At 26.9% G+C, this 22787-nt stretch overlaps 2 protein-coding genes across 2 annotated transcripts; one reads left to right on the top strand and one right to left on the bottom strand.

The window, feature by feature from the left end:
• The first annotated feature begins 10488 nt into the window (after positions 1 to 10488).
• On the top strand, positions 10489 to 14247 carry LOC105149405 (protein takeout). Its single transcript, XM_011061789.2, has 3 exons — positions 10489 to 10654; positions 11772 to 12134; positions 12262 to 14247. The coding sequence occupies exons 1-3, from the start codon at positions 10594 to 10596 to the stop codon at positions 12567 to 12569; spliced, it is 732 nt and encodes a 243-aa protein (XP_011060091.1). The 5' UTR covers positions 10489 to 10593; the 3' UTR covers positions 12570 to 14247.
• Positions 14248 to 16223: 1976 nt separating this feature from the next.
• LOC105149404 (Juvenile hormone binding protein 3) lies at positions 16224 to 21910 on the bottom strand. The gene is made up of 4 exons (XM_011061788.2): positions 21680 to 21910; positions 20178 to 20409; positions 17186 to 17331; positions 16224 to 17102 (listed from the first exon to the last, which is right to left on the bottom strand). The coding sequence occupies exons 1-4, from the start codon at positions 21753 to 21755 to the stop codon at positions 16807 to 16809; spliced, it is 750 nt and encodes a 249-aa protein (XP_011060090.1). The 5' UTR covers positions 21756 to 21910; the 3' UTR covers positions 16224 to 16806.
• Between the last annotated feature and the right edge of the window lie 877 nt (positions 21911 to 22787).

Genomic DNA, 22787 nt, shown 5'->3' with positions numbered 1-22787 from the left:
TTTAACTCTTAAGAAATCTCTCAAGATTTATAAAAAATCGTCAAATTTAAAAACAAATCTTCTAAATTTTTCTGTAAGGAATTAGTCTAAATAATAAGTTAAATATGAATAGACATATTACAAGAAAGATTCAGTTGTTATTGAACTTTCTTAAGAGATCACATTAAGCGCCATGAGTACCAAATACGCATGAAGCTGTGTTCCTCTGCACTCACTCAAAAATGTCACAATTAACGGCTGCTAAATATATGAAAAAGTCGAAATCATTCGTACAGAAGTGGGTGCAGCGATATAATGTGGCAAAAAATGTCGATGATTTATCGGAACGTGGCTCGATATGCAAAGTGGACAAAAAAGACGATAAAAAAATAGTGAATCTGTTTTCGCGGAACTCTGGCTTAACACTGCGTCAAAGACAAGCAAAATTGAAGCAGAAAGATTTAGATATATCGTACGAAACTATTCGAACCTATCTCAAGACTAATAACATGAAATGGTGCAACACCACGCTGGTTGACCATGCTCTTATTTGACTTACTGTAATTTAAAAATTTTACAGTAGAACTATAGAGGTTTGAGAGAAAAAATTTATGAATTGGAAAGATTTGCTACAGAATGGGATATTATCATGCTAGTAGAAACTTTCCTAAAACTGGATCAGATTGATTTTTATATCAGGGGATTTGAAACTATCCGTTTTGACAGGATAATTGATAGAGGAGGTTGAATAATTTTTTTAGTCAAGAAACATCTTATTTTCGATCTCCTTACGTTAGATTTCAATGCTAGGTTCTAGAGATAGGGGTTATATCTATTTTAACATCAAAGGGATATATTACTTTAGTATCATGCTATCGATCATCTTCGAGAAATAATATTACTTCAGATGAGTGGCAAACCTTTTTAGATTCAGTAAAGAAACTTGGTGACAAGTTTATTATAGAAGGAGATTTAAATGCCTGCATCATGAAACATGGGGAAGCAAACATAATTGTCAGAATGGTAATGTCAGAATGGTATCTACAATTTTACTGATCAGGAGGATTTTATTATTTTGAATAATGATAATTATACTCATATTTCAGGATCTAATTACGCTTGTATCGATCTGACTATCACGTCATCTTCAATTGCCCTTGACTGTGAATGGGCGACTGAGTTTGATAACTGGAGAAGTGACCACTATCCAATTTCTATTCTTGTGGACGCTACAGCTTTTTTTATTTATTCTTAAATCCGACAAAAAAACCTAAGGAAGATAAATTGGTCTAAATTTTATGAATTCTGGGATGTTAATAGTAACTCTTTCAATTCTATTGGCTTCCTTAATTCCCCTTGCGATAGATATTCTTCTTTAATTAGTTCAATTAATGAAAATATAGAGTTTTTGTTATCCAAGAAAAAAATCAACAAAGGAAATGATCAGGACAATAAACACAACAAAGGCAAAAAGAAAGAATTCCAGCTATCTGGTGGAATGAAGAATGCGAAAAACCAATAAGAATTAGAAAGGCTAAATGGTTATCCCTTCAATATAAATTCAGTAGAGTTAAAGTTTTAGAATATAAAAAAGTAGAAGCTTAGATCAAAGTTATTTTAAAGAAAAAAGAAATCCTTCAAAAAATGTTGTGAATTACTTAATTGAAATAGTAACCGAAGCAATTACGTTTTTAATAAAATCAAACATTTCAATAACAAGTTTTCTACAACAACTAGTTCTTTTGAAGGTAACAAAGTTATTATCGATTCCATGAATAAATGCTTCGAGATTTGCTTTCCTGACTCAAAATGTAGCTTTCCCAGTACTAATCAATCTCAAGATAATCATTTTCTTATATCTCCTTTTGATTATATGGAACTCTCCATTGCCTTAGGTACAAATAAAAATTCGGCTTCTGGTTTTGGTTTGATCAATTACAAGATTATAAATGCACTGCCAGAATTCGTTAAAAGAACCCTCTTACATATATAACGATGTACTGTGTACAGGAGTTTTTCCAGAGGAATGAAGTAACTATCTGTGTTATTTCATTCCTAAAGCAAACAGCAATAAAATTATTAATCTGCATATCCCCCTGTTTTCTCAAGCTCCTTGAGAGAATGATCAACGATAGGTTAATTTGATTGCTCGAACATAAACAACTGATTAATAACTCTCAATTTGAGTTTAGAATGAAATAGATCAAGTGTTGATAACCTGACTTTGTTAATTCGGAAATTGAAAAACAATTTAAAAAGAATCACGTAGCTGCAGTTTTCTTAGATGTAAAAAGCGCATACGACAATGTAGACTCTGAGAGTCTGATTAAAGATCTTATTTTTTATTTAAAATTACCTAGCAATTTATTAATCTTGATATACAACTTAATATCAGTGAGACAAATTCAATTTACCAACTGTCCGGGTAATATTAGTTGCCTCACTTTTAAAGGTCTCCCGCAAGACAGCATTTTAAGCTCCATTCTGTTTACAATTTACATTAACAAATTGGACGAGCTGGTCGTTCCAGAAGTTAAGATCGTGAAATTCGCAGATGATCTGGCATTATTCGCATCTGATAGTCAGATCGATGCAAGTCTAGAGGTGTTAGAAAATAAAAAAAAAACAATCTGTCTGTTGAACTAGCTAATAAAAATCTATACACTTATTACCAGAGAAATATAAATTATCTTTAAAAGATCCAATTTATTAACAAATAATTTAGTAATTAAAGTGGATAACATTGCTATCAAGTCATCCTTCCATGTTAAGTTTTTAAGACTAATTTTAAACAAAAACGTCTCAATTGGAATATTGCTCCATATTGCTTATATTATTAAAAAATGCGACATCCCTGATCGTATTCCATGTTGTATTAAGAGAACTTGATGAGGAGTCGACCCGACTACTATGCTTATTTTATATAAGATATTAATTAGAGCCAGAATAGAGTATGGAGGCTTCTTGATATCACCGTGCAAGTCCGCAGCGTTTTATAAACTGGAAAAAATTCAATTGAGATGTTTGCGACTTGCTTTGGGATACATGAAATCCACTCCTACTAACATTATTGTTAGCGAAGCTAAAGTATTAACATTGTCATATAGATTCGCAGTTTTGAGTTATAAATTTCTCCTCAGAAGCCTGGCTCGGAAAAATTTCCCATTATTAAATATCCTAAAAGAGATCAGTAATTTGTCTAGTCACTATTTATGAAAATAACTTTAATAAGGCCTTAATAGTTAGTTCTTATGAGGAAGTAATTCACTATGCGAATTTCTTATATAAGTCTCACTTTCCTAAGTTCTATTTACTCAATTTCAATTACCAACTAAATACAATTAATATAGACTTAAAAAGTGGTGTTTCAATTAAGGAAGCAGAAAACGCAAATATTGAGTTTTTGAACTTGTTTCAATAGAAAATAATCAAGAGTAATCTTTACAGATGGCTCTAGAGTGAGTAGCGACGGCAATTGGAATGTGAGTATAGCAAACTGGTGTCGCAATGACAATTTTACAACCAGATACAAACTTCTCGATGTCACATCAATATTTTCAGCAGAAGCTAATATCTCTACTCACAGCTATTAAACATATTAACAACTCAGAACTATCTGTCTTTATAATTTTTTCAGATTCTAAAAATGTTCTCAGTGCTTTCCTAAATATGAAGGAATTAAAGCACCAATCATACTTCATCCAAGAATTAAATAAATTTTTATTCGAGGAAAAAAAAGACAAGAATATAGAGCTAGTGTGGGTTCCGGCTCACAATGGTATTAAAAGTAACGACAAAGCGGATGAATTAGCTAAGAAAGTCGCCGTGGAGGGTCCACTACTCGAATTAAACTACTAATTATTTACACATTTTAATATTTATTTGTATTCAACATTATTAAGATTGTTTCGAAGATGCGAATAAGCATCAAAAATTTGTTAAATTGCTAGTCAATTTAATTCGTGATATTACTGTAGTAGTTTAGTAGAGTTAACGTTTCAAGACCGAAAAATCATTCGGCGCATGTTTCTGGGGACTACATATGTAGTATACTACATGTAATATATACAAATAAATATGTAGTATATACAAATTCACATAAGAATCATACAAGCATTAAGATTCAGCTAGACCGTTTATTGTTTTGATCTCTATAGTTTGTGTTATCACATATATGGTCCTATAATATTATATTATTGATTTTTTGAACTTTCCTTGCCAATAAAAAAGTGAAATTTATTTAGTATTGGGCAATAGATTTTATCATATTTTAAATGAATTTATGGGTTTTAGAGGTTCCACTTCTAAGATAGAAATCTTTCTATATCATGGACATCCTCTTTTAAAGAAGTTGTGTAAAATCTTTATTGAAATAAAGAATTGAAACATTACTGTGATATTACCAATATGTTTAAATAATGTCAATCTTTTATTGACTGTAAGCATATTGTCTTATTGCTTTATCATTGTTTTATTGTAATCGTTAGTATGGGCGTTTTCGGGAGGAGGTTTAAGGGAAAGGGATTTAAGGGAGAGAGGTTCAAGGATTCAGATCCCCCCCCCGAAATTTTTTATTAATTATTTCATTTTAAGAGAATCTTGTTAGTGCACAGCCACTCATATCGGTGTCTAATAATTTTCCACTGCTTTACTAATGAGAATATTTTATTTTAAATTGGCCAATTAGCGATATACTTTATCGAAATTTCTCTTTTTCATTTTTAATTGTAAAAAAAACATACAACTTTACTTTTAACTTTGTGAGTTTCTTGCTGTTATATAAAATATTGCTTTCTTTTATAAAACCATATAAGTAATTTTTAATACTTCTATTAGTTCGAATAAACAATAATTATATTAAAGATTTAAATATTTTGCTTGTATAGTAGCTGTATTGTATCTTTCTTTAAAAAAATGTCTTTAAAAAAATAAGTTACATAATGAACAAAATATAATATTGTTCCTCTTCAAAATGAGGTACGAGAGGTACGCATTAAAAGCTATAAAAATATCCAAATGGAATTCATTAACGTTAAAAATTGTTGCAAATGTTACAACAACAAAATTGGTGTAATGATGTTCTTTTCAATACAATAGCAAAATCTTCCCTTTTTTTTGGTTGTTAGTCCGGTTGGCGCATAATACATCTCTGAGCTGATAGAAACTCCTGCCCCCGAAAAGAATTCTACGATGCGCCCATGATCGTTAGACTTGTCATTTTTTATGCAATGTTTTTCATGTTGACAGTTAACATGTTGTACATTTGTTTCCAAAAAAGTACGTTAGAAATCTTGTAGACAGAAATAATCTTAATCAAACAATTTTAATAAAAAGTAAAACTTAACATATTTTAATTTAATTTATTCTCCTGTTTTCTCCAATTTGATAGAAAAAATAAACTATAATTAAATAGCGTAAAACAATCAACGTTATTTTTATTAAAAATAATTAGTATAATTTTATTAGTATAACAATTTAACAAGTAAATTTGCTACAAGAGTGACACTACGCCATTTATTTTTAATTATATTAGAAACGTTTCCTGTTGTATTTCTTTATAAATTTCTGCATTTAATTTGTTTAACACGTTGTACATCAATGTGATGTCTGATGATAGAGTCATATCATTAAATAACTTATGTAACTATCTTATATTTTGTAGCTAAGATAATCAATAAAGGCCGTTTCTTAGTAGATGTAATATTAAATACAATAAAAAATTGACATGTCAAATATTCAACAGGAAGATAAAAATTTTTTAAGATCATATCTATAAAATTATCAAATTCAGAATACTTTTTGCATACCTAACACTTTCTATTCTAATATATTAGGTGTTGGAATTAATTCGTAGCGTTTTTTAATGAAAGAATGTTATTTATTTCACATGAGCATTAAAAAATACATTAATGAAAGTACTTCCCATCACTTGTAAAACGCTACGAATTAATTCCAACACCTAATAATATTATGCATTAATATTTTTAATATTTTTTAATATTTTATATTGTTTGGTATGTCTTAAGAATGTATTATATGTATTTACACATATAACTATAATTACATCTAAATACAAATTTTCTTATATTGTATTTGATAGTATCTAAAATATAAAAAGTTTGGTGATTTAATTTGATGAAAAATTATTTCAATTAGAAGTAAATATGTTTTTAGGAAATATAAGATAAAATGAAAAAATTTTATACTAAAATTCGGTCAATGATCGAGCTCATAAAAAGATATAAAAATAAATCTTTAACTTTTAATAAAAACATTTAATAGAAATCTACAATATATTTTGTGACAGGTCCTTTTTGAGCAAGATTAAAATATTAAATATAAAATATAAATAAAGTCGAACAATCTATCTTGACATGGTTATCAATGTAATTATGAGTCAAACAGTGACGAAGAATCAAAATTCATAATTCAATGATTCAAAAGCTATAAATTGTGAATAATTTTACATACAGATACACAAATAAATATGCGCTTTAAATCTCTGTTGTAGATAGAAGACCATTATAATGTATTTTTTTCCAATTAATAGATCAAATATCAAGCCGAAGTGAACAATCCAAAGTAATTTAAAAGTCCTTTTTTTGAAAAGGTTATATCAAAATCAAGAAACTCAACACAAGGTAAACACAAAAATTTCTAATCTGAGATGTGGTCATGAAACTACTATAAATTTTTATTAAATAATGTTTTTATTATAAATTAAAGATTTGTTTTGATATCTTTTTATGAGCTCGATCATTGACCGAATTTTAGTATAGTTTGCTAATACGAGCGAATTCTTACTTTAAAAAAATTTTTATTTTAAACTGTACTATAGTTAAGTATGAATATTAAACTTATTAAACTTTTCATATATATAAGTATAACCTTTATTTTCATATGAAAGTATATTATAATAATTTCAGTAACATCATGTTGAACTAATATATATATTCATATAAATGAATTAATTTCAGAAATGATAATTATTTGCCGATATGGTTGTCGAATTTTCAACGCAATCAGTCTGAAATATTAATAATCCCTCCCAAATTTCCCAAATTATTAATCTTAAAAAAATTAATAAACTTATTGCGAAAAATATTGCCTCGGCCGGGTCGAGGCAATATCCGAGTCGAACCCGGATCTCTTGCATTCCGTGCGAACGTCCTGAGCCTTTAGACTATCGAGACCAAATTAATTCATTTATATGAATATATATATTATTCAGTTCAATATCTCAACACTTAGACCGTTAATGGCACTTTATATTTAAAGTAATGTTATTTAACATAAACGATTTTGTTTCCAATCTTATTGATAATAATTTCAGTAATTTTTACAGAGACTATACAGAGTATTCCAAAATTCTCGATTTAAAGTACTATGACTAATATAGTTTCTCTCTCTCTCTCTCTCTCTCTCTCTCTCTCTCTCTCTCTCTCTCTCTCTCTCTCTCTCCCTCCCTCCCCCTCCCCCTCCCCCTCCCCTCCCTTCCTCCCGCTCCCTCTCCCTCTCTCACTCTCCCTCATTTCTCTCCCTCTCTCCCTCTCCCTACATCCCCCTCTCTCTTCTCCCCCCTCTCTTTCTGTGCGCGCGCGCGTATGTGTGTGTGTGTGTGTGTGTGTGTGTGTGTGTGTGTGTGTGTGTGTGTGTGTGTAATTAGATATATTGAATCCTTATTTTTTCAAAAATTATTGCTTGAAATAAAAATTTATAAATAAAAATTTATAAATAATCTTTTTACTTAATTTTTCGAGAACTATCTTGCCATAGTATTTTGAGTCGCAAATTCTGGAATATACCGTATGTAAACATACCCTTAAAACTATTATAATATCTATATGACAATAAATTAATAATATTAGAAAACTAATTATCATTAGTAAATTCTAATTTTCATCAAATGCTAATTATTCAATCATTTTCTATTTCAATAAAAATTTGGATAATTGATTAATCTAAGTTCATATATTAAAATTATGTACAATTATATAAAATTTCTTTGTTTTTATTAAAATATTAAATGAAGAAATTATATTTATAATGATTTCTACTCATCTCTCTCTCTCTCTCTCTCTCTCTCTCTCTCTCGAAGAAGAAGAAGAAGAAGAAGAATGCCATAGTTATTAGTATTTGAGTTTTATTGTAAGAGCTGTTATTGCGTAACTACAAATAATAGTGAGCTATTTTAATTAATATTGTAAAATTCGTATGATTCTTTGGAACAATATGCTTAAATTATCTTTTCTACATTTTGAATATTTAGTGTTTCGTATTTTTCATAATTGTGCGTAATTAATATGCGTAATAATTAACGAGCTAAAATAATATTTTATTTGATAATATAGATTTATATATATAACATTCAACTATTTTACTATTTAATCATATCTTACGTATAAATTTATACGATTAAGTTTGCCTAACATCAAAATAATTTTGAGAATACATACACTATTCTTTTTGCAGTATATATGTGATTTATTTTGCATCTGTTTAACAAAAAAATTTTGTGAGTTTTTTGTTGTTTTAGATTATTATTTTAGATGAATTCAGACAAGTTCACCTTCATTATTATGTATTTTTTAACCCAGAAAAATCAGCTGTAGAAAGAATTTTATGCAATACGTATGGCCAAGGAGTTGTCAGTAAAAGAGTGTATAAAAAGTGGTACAAACATTGATATTGCGATCGACCGAGGTCAAATTGCCCTAAAGAAATCGACGATGGAAACCTTCAGGCCCTGGTTGAAAAGCTAACTATGCAAGAATTCGCAGAAATGCTTGGGGAACCCATTGCAGTCGCAATTGCAGACTATAAGCCATAGGCTTAGTGTGATTTGTGAAAAAACTATCGCATAGATCAAACTTATACATAATTCTAGTAAAATATAATACATGAAAATTGTTTTAAATTAATATTTTATATTAAATTTTCTTAGCTTTAAAAGAGAAATATACATATTTTTTTCTAAGGATTTATAAAAAATATATAAAGATTAAGCAAAGTGTCATAATGATAAGAAAAATGTTATACAAACTGTAAAATCAAAACATTTTATTTAATTGTACAAACATTCTTTATATGCTACCATTCTCTACGAATAACAAATCCTAATCTTTATATAGATTATATCAAGAATTTATTTAATAACAGCTATTTATTATAATATTTATAATTAGTTATCAAGAATAAAAGAATAATCGTTTGCTAATCACTTCATGATCAATAAAACTTTTCACATAAAATAAAAACAATTATATTTAATTATATTTAATATTATATTTAATATTATTATATATAAATAAAATTTTGTGTATATATCATACATCACGTATCATTTATTTTTTGTGAATAAAATTTTTTTCAACACATATATATTAGGTGTTGGAATTAATTCGTAGCGTTTTTAAATGAAAGAATGTTATTTATTTCACATGAGCATTAAAAAATACATTAATGAAAGTACTTCCCATCACTTGTAAAACGCTACGAATTAATTCCAACACCTAATATATATAATATATATTGGATTTATTTTTAAGCTATCTTTTAAATATTTAGAAAGTAATAATACTTGCTTATTTCAATGTTGTTAACATTTTATTTGGGATAAAAATAGTTTATTTGTTTATAATCTGGTAAATATTCGATAAGTTAGTCTTGACGCAAACTTTATCTGTTCCAACATTTCAATATGCTCTTAAAATAGATAAACTATTTAATTGTGTAAAACTTAAAGAAAAAAAATTAATGCATTATTTAAATTCTCTTTAACTGGTCAGATGTAATTATGAACTTCAAGAACTGTTGTAAAAAAAGTCATCTTCTATGTTGCGTAATCAAAATTGCATTACAAGATCGCAATCTGCGATCTTTTAATACTTCAAAAATAACTCTTATTTTAAGAAATGGAAAAATAATTAAAAATAAAAAATGATTGAAGATATATTAATATTTGTTCACCTCATCATCGTCAATATGTTAAAAATAGAAAAATTATGAAAATTAAGAAAAATTATAATTAAATTAAATATAGCAATTTTATACGAATATTTCTCTTATTTCGAAGAAAATTAATCAAGTTAGCCTTTTATCAATTTTTGTAATTTTATCTTACTGCTGCACTGATTTTGCTGTACTTTTTGAATTGTTTAAATAGGCACTTTTTAAAAATTAATTTACATGTAGATGCAACATAAGTATCATTTCATGTCTTGCACATATATCAAATATATTTTAATTTAATAAAATATTTATTTTTTATTTTATGAAAAAAAGTATTATTTTTTCATTATATTTATATTTATTGTTATTTATATTTATATTTATTGCAAAATTTATTGTAAATTTATTTATTGTAAAATTGATTTAACTTTACTGATATAAACAGAAATTGGTTGCAGATTTTAATTGAGTCATGGCTACAGAGTACGAAAGAGAATGGTTAATAAAACACTGAACGAGGACGTGTGTATATATATATATAAGCTTCATCGCTGCGCGCGAATCAGTCTTAATACTCATTCGTTAGACAACTGTTTGGTTCGCTTCAGAGTATATACTTCGGAAAGTGTTTCATTATACATAAGATAAATTTTAAATTGAAATATGTTTACTATAATTTTTGCTTTTGCGCTTATAGCAACAAATTATGTTACAGCAGAAATACGTGAGTAAAAAAGAAATATACACTTATCTTTGTCTCAAAAAATGCTTATAATTCTTTCCTTATTGTTCATAAAAAAAATTATAAATGTTATTATAATTATCATAACTAAGTGAAATGTATTAATAATTATTATTAAAATAATAAAACGTAACTCAAAAGTTGGATCGTTGTTGTAAAGAAGTTTGCAGACATTGCGGTAATGTTAATTATTAGGTATAATGCAATAACTCAACGAGGTAATGCAAACTGCATGCCTAGCATTTGCCAGGTCGTGAACATGTATTAAATATAGTATTAAATAGCAACAACGCGTAAACGTGTATTAGAAAAAAAATGCTTACGAAAAGAAGTTGTGTTCCAGTTTTTAAACATTTAATTAAAATGACAGGTGTAGCCAATACCAACTTCGATAAGAATTTCTGGAACATTTCACTACATTACGTTTTATGATATGGCATATACATCTAGAAGAGAACGTTCTATAAAGAATATTTGCGACGCAATAATATATTTCGTAGACTTGATTTGCTGTGCAGTCGTTTGTAACAGATTTATATTCTCAAAAGTGCAGAGTATCCTAATGCGAAAATAGTATAACAAAAATATTAAATAAAAATTTTGTAGCAATATATTCAGAATCTTTTTATTATAAAATATTTTATTATTAAATAACTTTATTATTAAACTTCATGAATAAATATAAAATTGAATATAAAATTTAATTCATCAATTATTATTTCACATAATTATGCTATGATTAAATTAAAAGTATTATATTATATTATATTATATTATATCTTTTAAGTTTTAAACGTTGTTAAATTATCTTAATTTAAAATCACAAACTTTATTATAAAAGAATTGAATATTTCTTTAAAATTTTCACATTTTATCATCCTTTATTTTATTTATCCTAATATTGATGATTATATTCATAATTACAATTTAATAAAGATAGAAACGTTTGCTTTTTTAAAAATTTGTTTATTAATATATTATGTTTGGCTTGTAGCTCTTGTTTTTGTATATTCGATTTGTAATCTCTTGAGCCTTATTATTCTTGATCCTTTATATTCTTGATCTTTATTATTTTAAAGATAATTTACATCTTTCACAGCCTCCTTCATTAACGTATGTGGACGCAAAAATTCGAATCTTAATAAATGCATCTTGGACAATGTCGATAATATAAAAGACAAGATCTGCGAAGGAATCCCAGAATTGGACATTCAGCCGAATGATCCATTCGTTATTGAAAAACTAATTATTTCTGATACATCTAATTCTAAAATATCTCTTACAAATGCACAAGTGACGGGACTTTGTGATTTTGTCGTAAAATACCTTCAATCAGATCTCGAGAAACTTCACTTCGATTTTGAGCTTGTATTTAGACGGATTCAAATGAATGCCACATATGATTTCGATATACGTTTACTGGTGCCTATTGTTCACACGGGACCAGTTTACATCACTACAAGTACGTAAAATAATCGATATTGCATTATAAAGGCTTGCTTAGAAAGGCAGAAAATAGAAAATGTTTGTTTTAATGATTCACAATTTAATACTTTTTTGCCATAATTATTTTAATCTGAATTTTGCAGATAACGTTGAAGCAAAGGTAAATGTGGACATGAATGTAGTAACTAGAAACGGCAAAAAATACGTGTACTTAGGAAAGATGAAGATAAATCTTGACATCAAAGGATACACCGCTGAATATGGATTAAATAGCACAGAACTAAGCCGATTAAATGAAGTCATTAGCAATTTTATAGGCAACAATCAACAGGAGGTTATTAGTGTTTTCAAGCCGGCAATAGAAGAAACAGTTGTCAAACGAGTTATCTTGCTTTCCAATAATATAGTTAAACACTTTACGTTGGACGAGCTTTTCCCTGATCGAGAATAAATCGCGCAATAAGTTTTTGAGTTTCATTGTTATGCAATCATTTCGTGATTTACTTAATCCTTTCGTACTTTCGGGTTTTTCAAAAGAGATTTTATATAAAGACGGTTCATATGAAGATGGTTTTATAAGTTTTTGGGAATGCTGATTCCAAATTTACTATTAGAATTTAAATTAAAAATGATGAATTTAAGATGGCTGTCATGAAAAGCTGAAGTATTCAAAATATGATCTCGGATTTTAATTTTTTAAATATATGTGTTGCATGCACATATAAACACACACACACACACACACACACAACACACAACATACACTCACACGAAACTATTCAAAAAAATATATTTAAAATATATTTAAAATGGTAAAAGTTCTTTAAAAGGAAAATACTTTTGGATTATGCCCAATTTGATTATATAATATTATATATATAATATTATAATATAATACATATCATAATAAAGTTGTGATCATATTTAAATAAGTATATGATTAATACGTGATTAGTATTTATTCTATGATTTTGTTTACATAATCTACGACTAGTACATGGTTTTTTATTATAAAAAAATTTTATTTTTTACAAAGTTTAGATACTAACTATATATTAATTAAAATATTATATTTCAAAGTTTGCAATTTTTTGACATGAAGTTTAAACCTTTTTCTTTAAAAACAAGTTAAGATAAAAGTCAATAGAATTATTTATTTAAAAATTATAATTTTTTTTGTAGATAGGACATATATATCCCGAAGATATGAAAGGGTTAAAAAATATTCAGAATCACAAGGTTTTCGTGTTAAATTAAAATTTTATAAATATTTCTTGTATTAGTTTGAACATAATGTTTATGAGAATTTTATATCGCAATATTTGATATAAGTGTTACACAATTATTAGAAAAAAAATGAGAACATGTATTAGGTGTTGGAATTAATTCGTAGCGTTTTACAAGTGATGGGAAGTACTTTCATTAATGTATTTTTTAATGCTCATGTGAAATAAATAACATTCTTTCATTAAAAACGCTACGAATTAATTCCAACACCTAATAGATATAAAATTGCGACGATATGCTTTTTATTATACATATCTTTATATTTATATTTTATAACATCTATATATTCTAAATATGTGTTAATTATCTCTTACATATATACTATATATCTTATTTATGATAAAATTATATATAATTTCATGACTATTTGTGTCTTTAGGTAACTCTCAATTACAGCTGTGAAAATTACATCTAAATTCTAAAGTCTAGCTTGAAGAATGCAAGTGAACATACGTTTTGATACAGTGATTGAAGGAAAAAGTTCCAAGTTTTTTTATTTACAAGAATCTCGTAATATCATACGGATTGTTCAATTGTTCAAAAATTTTTATTTTGGTCTTAAATGATCAGTTGCTGTAATTGAGGATTAACAACGTAAATATGTCTTACATATAAAAATACTAAACAAAATTTGTATATTAAAATTTATATATTAAAATAAATTACTTTAAGGTAATATAAACAGAATTAAATACTGTATGTGTTTGTATAGTGTATTTTATAATGTTGGAGAAAAAACTGCTTTAAATTATTAAATATTGTTGCATTTATGTAATTTTTGTAAAAGAAATTTAAACAAAAAAATGTAATGCAAATCACTTAATAAATCTCAATTATACTTATGTTATATTTATTATCAATTTTATGTTATGCTTTTACTGTAATGGATACAATTAAAATTATTCGTATCTTGCAATAACACAGTTTAATATTTTTTTGGGATCTGAATAAATGAAGTTTTCCTAGTGTGTTGCATTTTTGTTCGCTGAAAATGAATCTGGCCGTGGAATTGGTCTAACACATTAGATTTTCGAAAAAATTGAGATTAAATGTACAAAAATTGGCATTTTTGACCATATTTACCATTTTTTTGTGGCTAAAATAAATTTTTTTTAAATTTTATTTTTTTTGTACGTCACTTCATAGTGCTATCCTCTCCAATCTTCCATTTTTACTTATAAAATAAATTTATATTTATTAGAATTCTATCATATTTGGATTTAGCAGTCTCAAAAACATTAAGATACACATTTTTTTTTAATTCTTTCTAATTTCGATTTGCCATAACGGATTTACTATTTTTAATTTTGAAATTTTAATATAATTTAAATTCAACAATTATCTTAACAATAAAATTATGATATCTAGGAAACTTATTTTTACACGAAAATAGGCCAGAAGATTCATTTTAACTATATATTGTAGAACTATATATTGTAGAACTATATATTGTAGTTAAAACTTTTATGACTCGGTGAAAAATAATAATTGTATCTATTTGAAAAAATCGCTAACAGGGATCTCCCCCCCCCCCCAGTTTTCAGACGAGCATGGATATTACGTAATAGACGAGTAGTGGAAGATTGGAGGGAATTTAAGCAACTCGCGCGCGACGGCAACGCCGCGATCTTTATATGTTAATTATGCATATAACAAAAAATCCGTAATAAATATAAATTTATTTTATAGGTAAAAGATAGCACTTTAAAGTGACGTAAATGAAATTGAAAAAAAAAAGTTTATTTTAGCTATAAAAAAATGGTAAATATGGCCAGAAACGTCAATTTTGACACATTTGACTTCAATTTTTTTCAAAACTTGACGTATTAGTACAATTCCACGATGGATTCGTTTTCTGCGAACAAAAATATATCGGAACACGCTTCATTTATTTAGGTCTCCATAATAAGTAAAACTGTTGCATAACTGTAATTTGCAACTTGGATAATTTATGATTTCTGATATAAATAATAAATTGTTAGACGTAGATTTTACATAATCAAAGAATTTATTTATTTGTATTCAATACAATTTGTTATTAATATTTTGTTATTAATATCTGTTACTAATATTTTGGTTATTTGTTGATGCAACAACGTTATTACAACATATTTATTAAATTAAATATATTGTTTAGTATTTTTGTAATGAAAAAAATTAAAATACAAATTAAATATCACAGTACAATTCGCAAAATGGATTGATTGGTACTATTATTGTGAAGAATGTATAATAATATTACACTTAAAATAAACTTGTGATTAATTTATAAAATATTACACAGGTTTTAAAAATATATAATGAGTTATTTTACAAATAAATTATAATAAATTTGGGAAATAAAATATAAAAGATGTAATAATACTAATGTATGTATGTTGTAATACTAATGTTTAACAATTGCAGTTAAAAACTTTATTCAATGTTTCATGATGCATTGAATTTATCGATGTTGGCTCGTTAATTAAAAGGCTAGCATTACAAGTCTGTAAGTTACAATCACAAAGATTTTTTATAGGTGACTGTTTCCTTCTTACGAAGCAAATTAGACCTTTTTTGACAGTGTGCTGTTTACTATATGTCGATAATCATTTTTTGTTTGCACTCATATTCAAAGTTTTAATTGCATTGAGTCAATAATGAAAGAATCGAAATTGAAACAAAAATTTTGCTACTGATTTTACTCTATTGACAAAGGACCTTGCACAATATCATAGGATTTTGGCCCTTGGTGAAATTGGCTGAAATTTTAGTATGTTATAATTCTTGATTTATTGATCAAAAGTGTTCATAGGCACAAAGTTTGAAAATGACTAGGTTTTTTGTTATAGCCCTTTAAAGTGTTATTTTATTAATGTTTCAAAAACAAGTTTCTGTAATAAATCAAGAAATTTTAAATCACAATATGCTAACCACTCACACCATCCTCATTCCCATCATCATCCCCACCCCTATTCCCTATTATTTTAGTTTATTTTTCCTTTTTAAAAATTTTCTGTAACATTACTCCTTTTAAAAGCTAATGTTGCGCAAACACACTCGATTAATTAATCTATCAGATCATAAATTATTAACGTTTTCTGCAAAACGATTAGAATTGAATTTTTAAATAATACGAAAATTGTTCCATAATTTTGACTAATTCTTTTATCTCCTATTTTCTGTCAAAATTATATTCTGGTTTAGCCTTAATGAGGCCATTTATATTTATTACAAAATCTTAAAAAATTTTAAAAACTTAATAATGTAAAACTCAATTGAGCATTCAAAGAAGATTCAATATAGTAAAAAATGGCAATAAATTTTTTTAATTCACTCTATTGCTTATTTTGCAATAAAGCTTCAAATTTAATTTATGTGTTTTCCAGTCCATCTGATCGTCTGAATCACCACCAATCGATTTATGTGCCGGGGAAGAGTTGGGCGAATGTAAATTGTTGAATTATACTGCTAGCAATATTCTGGAATGAGTCAGATAATGCCTTTTCCACGAGCGGTGAAAGCTCCTTCAGGAAGAGATCGAAATTGTTGTTGATAGCCGAATTGATGACATCTCCAAGGACTTGCTCGCCACCAAATAAATTATCTAGCTTTATTGTACCCTTGCCTACTGAGATTTTCAATTTGAAGTCCGTGATGCGCATCTTCTCTTCGCCGTCCTCGTCAAGATATTTCTCAATTTGTATTTTGCAGGCGCCTGAAAAGTTAATCAAGATTTTATAAGATGAATAAGTCAAATGTATAAAATTATGGAATTATAATTTATAAAATAGCAAATACCTATGCAATTTGAGAAATTGCCATGAATCGGACCGGATCCGCGAATCGGAAGTAACAGTAACTTGCCGTCCATACCATACGTTCCTTCAACTTGAATATTTGGTAATTCCACATCCACTAAGACGATCAAAGTGTTGAAGTCGATTCTTAGAAAAAAGAAATACGGCATTAACATACAATCAGGAAAATAATGAGAGAAATTCATTGTACGCTCATCACATCTTTCAATTCATGTTTGTAATTTCCATTTATACAAATAAAATTATTATGTTAATTATGACAGAAACTTCTCAAAATGATGCAAGTGAGGTTTTCATTTTATGTATCTCAACTAATCTCATTTGATCTGAAACTGACATAAAGATTACGGTTTACATGGATTTTATCAAACTTTATTGTTACTATGTGCTGTGTTTTAACTTCGTAATTTTCTACTATAATGTAAATTTTTTTATAGATACGCTTGTAATTAAAATAAAACTACAATAAATTACATTTAATTGCTAGAAAATTATGTTCTTATAGATTCTTAGCATTATTGTTAAGATATTAGATATTGCAATACATAATACAAAGAGTCAATATGCATCCTGGAATGTGGATAGATATCTCGATGGATACACGACATATTGTCATTAAAATAGTGTATCTCTGTTTCACAGTGCTCATACATGGGAAATTACTACAATAACTGATAATTTCAATGCACAGTGTGGAATCTTTCTTAGTATTCACATTATTACAATGCTATTATAAGCTTTGTCTCTTTCTATTTCTTTCTCAAAGCTCGATATATTATTTAACAAATGTCTTTTTAAATTTCGAATGCTACAAAGCAGCGAGAAATATCACCGGCGATTACAGTTTCCGTCCGGTTTTCTGGTCTTTATAGAGTATTTATCTTTTTTTCTTTGTCGCAATCTTCGAGGAGTAAGCATGAATACTGTTGACGCTTTGTAGACACACTTCGAATGTTCGTGTCACGGCCATCTATACATAGATTACAAACAACACAGCATTTCCTCAATTGCACATTACAAATTGCATCATTTTTTAGATATAATTATGCGTCTTTTTAAATCAATTGAATCGTCTCATTATTCTGTGCGTGGAAGTATTAAAGTCATCGAAAATAAATATTTTATGAAAAATTTTGTATTTCATGTTAAAATATATTTTTAAAAAATATATGAAATTTTTCGTAAATATAGTTTTCAATTTTAATATTTTTAGTGCATTATGTTTATAGAAATTACATTTAAAAAATCATTAGACTTATTTAAAAAATATTAATAAAACAATCAATTTCTTTTAGAAGGAAAATTATTTGAAATTAAAAAAAATCATTAATTTCTTTATTTTAAATCAATACTAGAAAAATGTCTATTACGGTCGAAGTTGGATCTTCATTGCTTTAAATCAATGCTTAATTCAATCTTAAATTATTAATATACACTATACATGTACAATATACATATATATTCTATTGTAGTCTTTTAGAACTGCACTCTGAATTGTTTTTCCGGACTATAAACACAATTAAAACTACTCTAGTAATCGCGAATTAAATGGACAAGCAATTTAATAATTTGATGCCACCATTTGCATCATATTATAAAAATGTTAATATGTTGAAACTGTTAATAAATTTATTTATTGCGAAAAATATTACCTCGGCCGGGATTTGAACCCGGATCTCTTGTATTCCGTACGAGCTAAGACATTAAACCATTGAGGCTTTAGTGATATTCTTCGCAATAATCGGTACAATAAGGAAATAATATCTTTCATGCGATGTAATATAAATAATATTAAAAATCTTGTTGACTCAATTCGGCGCGCAGTTCTAAAAGATTACAATATAGTATATATGCAAGTACATATATATAGTATATATTAGTAATTCAAGATTGAATTATTTAAATTTAAAACAATGAAGATCCAACTTCGACCGTAATAGGCATTTTTCTAGTATTAATTGTGTTTCTCACATGTGCAGTCCAAAAATAAACATTCTTAATATTGTTCATTTTAAATATTGATAAAATGTTAATTTTGTTTAAAAATCGTATTCTACAAAAAATTCTTAACATTCACCTTCTTAGCATTCTTTTTTCTAAAGCTGTAGAATGTGTATTCAAAATATTTTTTTTAATACTTTACATTTGGGATTGCTGTTTTTGTCCATATCTTATGAACTCATTTCTCTTCAATAATGAATTGCTGATAAGATATACGTCACGAGTCAACGACAACATAAACCTCATATGTGTGCAGAATCATTTCTTTGTAATCTTACATAATCTGGTTGGATTTATCGCTAAGCAGAGAGAGAGAGAGAGAGAGAGAGAGAGAGAGAGAGAGAGAGAGAGAGAGGAATGGATGGATGTACAGACGTATGATTCAATTTAATATTATGAATGATTCGTAGATTAAAATTTTGTTCAAAAGGATGTGACCATTATCCAATAATATCTTCGCAAGGTCACTAATACATAATTATGCAGAGATTCAAAACGCTTGTTTGAAAAGAAAGACATAAGTATGCTAAAGTGTTTTGTAAGATTTCAGCTTGAATTTTATTGTAACACTTACATCACATCATACGACCATACGTTATTCTTGTAAAAACGTAAATTGTCTAAGAAAAGACAAATTATATTTTGTTTAACAAATTAAATTAAATTAAGTCAAAATATTTAATTTGTTAAATAAAACAAGTTATTCATATAGCTAGTATTAAAAATTGCAAAAAAATGTGTAAGAATGTCAAGTTTAACTTTATGTTAGAAGATTAGTGATAAAAATATTTTTCAAACTAGCACATAAAAAAATTTTTAAAATATTTATAATATTATAATTATTTTACATATTACAGTGTCGCGTGCTCGCATTTTCTAGAACTAATCTTTGCAAGCTATATATATATATATATATATATATATATATATATATATTTTGTAATAAATAGTATTACAATTTTTATACTTACTTCACTCTTTTAATTATAAAATTGCTGGCACCCTTTGTCTCAATATCAGATGCCTCTAGTCGTAAATTACTTGTTGGTATAAACGTTATTTTTTTTAGTATGAGAGGTTCCAACGATGGAATATTATATTCTGGTACACCTGTTTTAAGATATGGTTTCAAATACTCTATACTCTCAGTGACACATGTCTCGTAATGCGGATCGTGCGTTTGACAAATATGCAGGAACTCGGCTGTAATCATAGTGGAAGCCGTCATCAGATTGTTATAAATAGTAACATTGGAAATATTATATAATAAGCGGTTGTTGCTACAAATCTATACCAATCTTAATTTTTTTTTACCGTTTAATTTCTATTTATAAATACAAGATTTTATTTTTATAATGTAATATTCTTTTAATATAATGCATTTATACCATCTTCGATTAAGAACGCATTTTATATTTATCATTTACTATTTAAATGCTTTTACATTAATGCAAAGAACATAAATTATATTTAAATAATTGCATTTAAATAATGAATGATAAATATAAAATGCGATCTTCATTATATTTATAAAAAAACATATTAACGTTCTATTAAGTTGATTTATGTTTTTTATGCAATATTTCTTGACAATTAAAAGGACTTAAAAAATGAGGTTAAAATTTATTTATATCCAAAAGTATTGAATTTAATAACACATGTTAATAACACATATAACTTTTCACTCAACACAAATAAAAATCTTCATAAATATTTCTTGTGCGAGAAGCTACGTTTTATCAAAGTTAACAATTTAACATTTTTATAAATACTTATTAAATAATAAATATTTTCGAATGTTTCTATGTCCTTATTCTATATGTAAATAAAATTGCCAATTTTCTTTACTAAAAATATTTTACTTTTCCTGTGCTTTTAGAAATAACTGATTAATTTTAACACTTCCTGTAAGATACCTTGTATACATATGTGTATGTGTGTATGTGTGATTCTTTAAATGTTTCTTGTCTAATCTATTCTTCAAGCAAAATTGTATAATATTCTATTTGTGTGTACTCTATTCTTGAATAAATTTTAACAAAAATTACAGATCATCAGAAGTATCTAATCTTAATGTTGACAATATCAACTTAATTTACGCACATGAATTTATTTTCAACTAAGTTGAAAATAATTCTAAAAACTAACTAAATAGTTCTAAAATTCTAAAAATTAACAAACGTATTTAGAAATCTTAATTAACGGTGCTAATCATTAAATAACAATCATTAAATCGACTTTTAGCATTTAGCATTCTCTCTCTCTCTCTCTCTCTCTCTCTCTTTCTCTATTTAATAACTTGTTTGTATAATAGTGTAACACTAGAGAAACGGCATTTACCAAAAATTAAATAAGCTATGTAAAACTATCTTTAAAAATTTTTATTCCATTGACATTATTTAGTTAGTACTTAACATTATTTAGTTAGTATAAATATTACTTTTGAGAGATTTTACCTGTACTATTTACTTACGTATATCTCGTGAAGATATCACACCGATCGTCGCCACGGCCAAGAGGATCGTAAATGTTGCCTTCGCTGATGCCATTTTTCAAAAAATGAGCAGACAGGAAGCTCAACAAAATTGTCTTGTGGGAATAAAAGCCTGTGTGCAAGATTCGACGATGGGGTTGCTGGACCACGGCGGCAGATGGTTCGAGGATAGTCGGGTTGGAAGTGTATGATCCGACAATCTGAACGTCTTATAACAATGACCATTTTTCCCTCTCCATATCATCCGCTACCCCCCACAAACAAAACGAAAGCCATTATTATTACTTATATGATACCTGTCTTTATGCATTTACAAAAAGAAAAGTGCATGTACCGATTGTGAGAATGAACATGTACAGATAAGTGATTGTGGACATGCATATTATGCAGACAATGATAGACTAATGTATGCTTTTTTATTAAACGGTATCACGGATGTTGCTTCGGTTTCATATCTCATAGACTTCTATTGAAAGCAAAGAAGAAATGACAAGGTCATATGATGTCTGACCGAATAATTTCGGGATATGTTCTACATAAATAATCAATTTCTCGTTATATCGTGATTATAATTGGAGAATCCATTAGTTTTTGAAAAACTTATTTTAAAAATAATTATGATGTTTAAAATAATTTTTCTGTTTTTTTTAAATTTTATTTCTATTGGAATTTAAATTAAAAGATTAAATTTGTTCTTTCAAATTGTATCCAATATTTTATTATAATTTGTATATAGGAATATCATATTGAGAATATCATACAAGATGTGTTATATACGTTTTTTAACAAAGTAAAAAGTTATTTAAAAATGACAGATTTTTCTATATTTTATTTAAAAGTAATACAAAAGTTTGGCAGCAATTTAGAATCTTAAAATTATTTCAATATGTAGACATATTTTGTAGAAATTGAGATAAATGAGAAAATGTTTAAAGTACAAAATTGTATTGTTAAATATAAATATTTATTAAAACGTTATTAAACTGTTCATAAATATATATAATAATTATATAATATAAATTATATAAATATATAATAAAAGTAACTAATATTTATTTTTATGTAAAAAATATTAGGTGTAGTAGAA

Source organism: Acromyrmex echinatior, chromosome 12 (assembly GCF_024713525.1).
Source record: "Acromyrmex echinatior isolate Ae372 chromosome 12, ASM2471352v2, whole genome shotgun sequence".
Taxonomy (NCBI): Eukaryota; Metazoa; Arthropoda; class Insecta; order Hymenoptera; family Formicidae; genus Acromyrmex; species Acromyrmex echinatior.
This window is presented reverse-complemented; position numbering and strand designations above follow the sequence as displayed.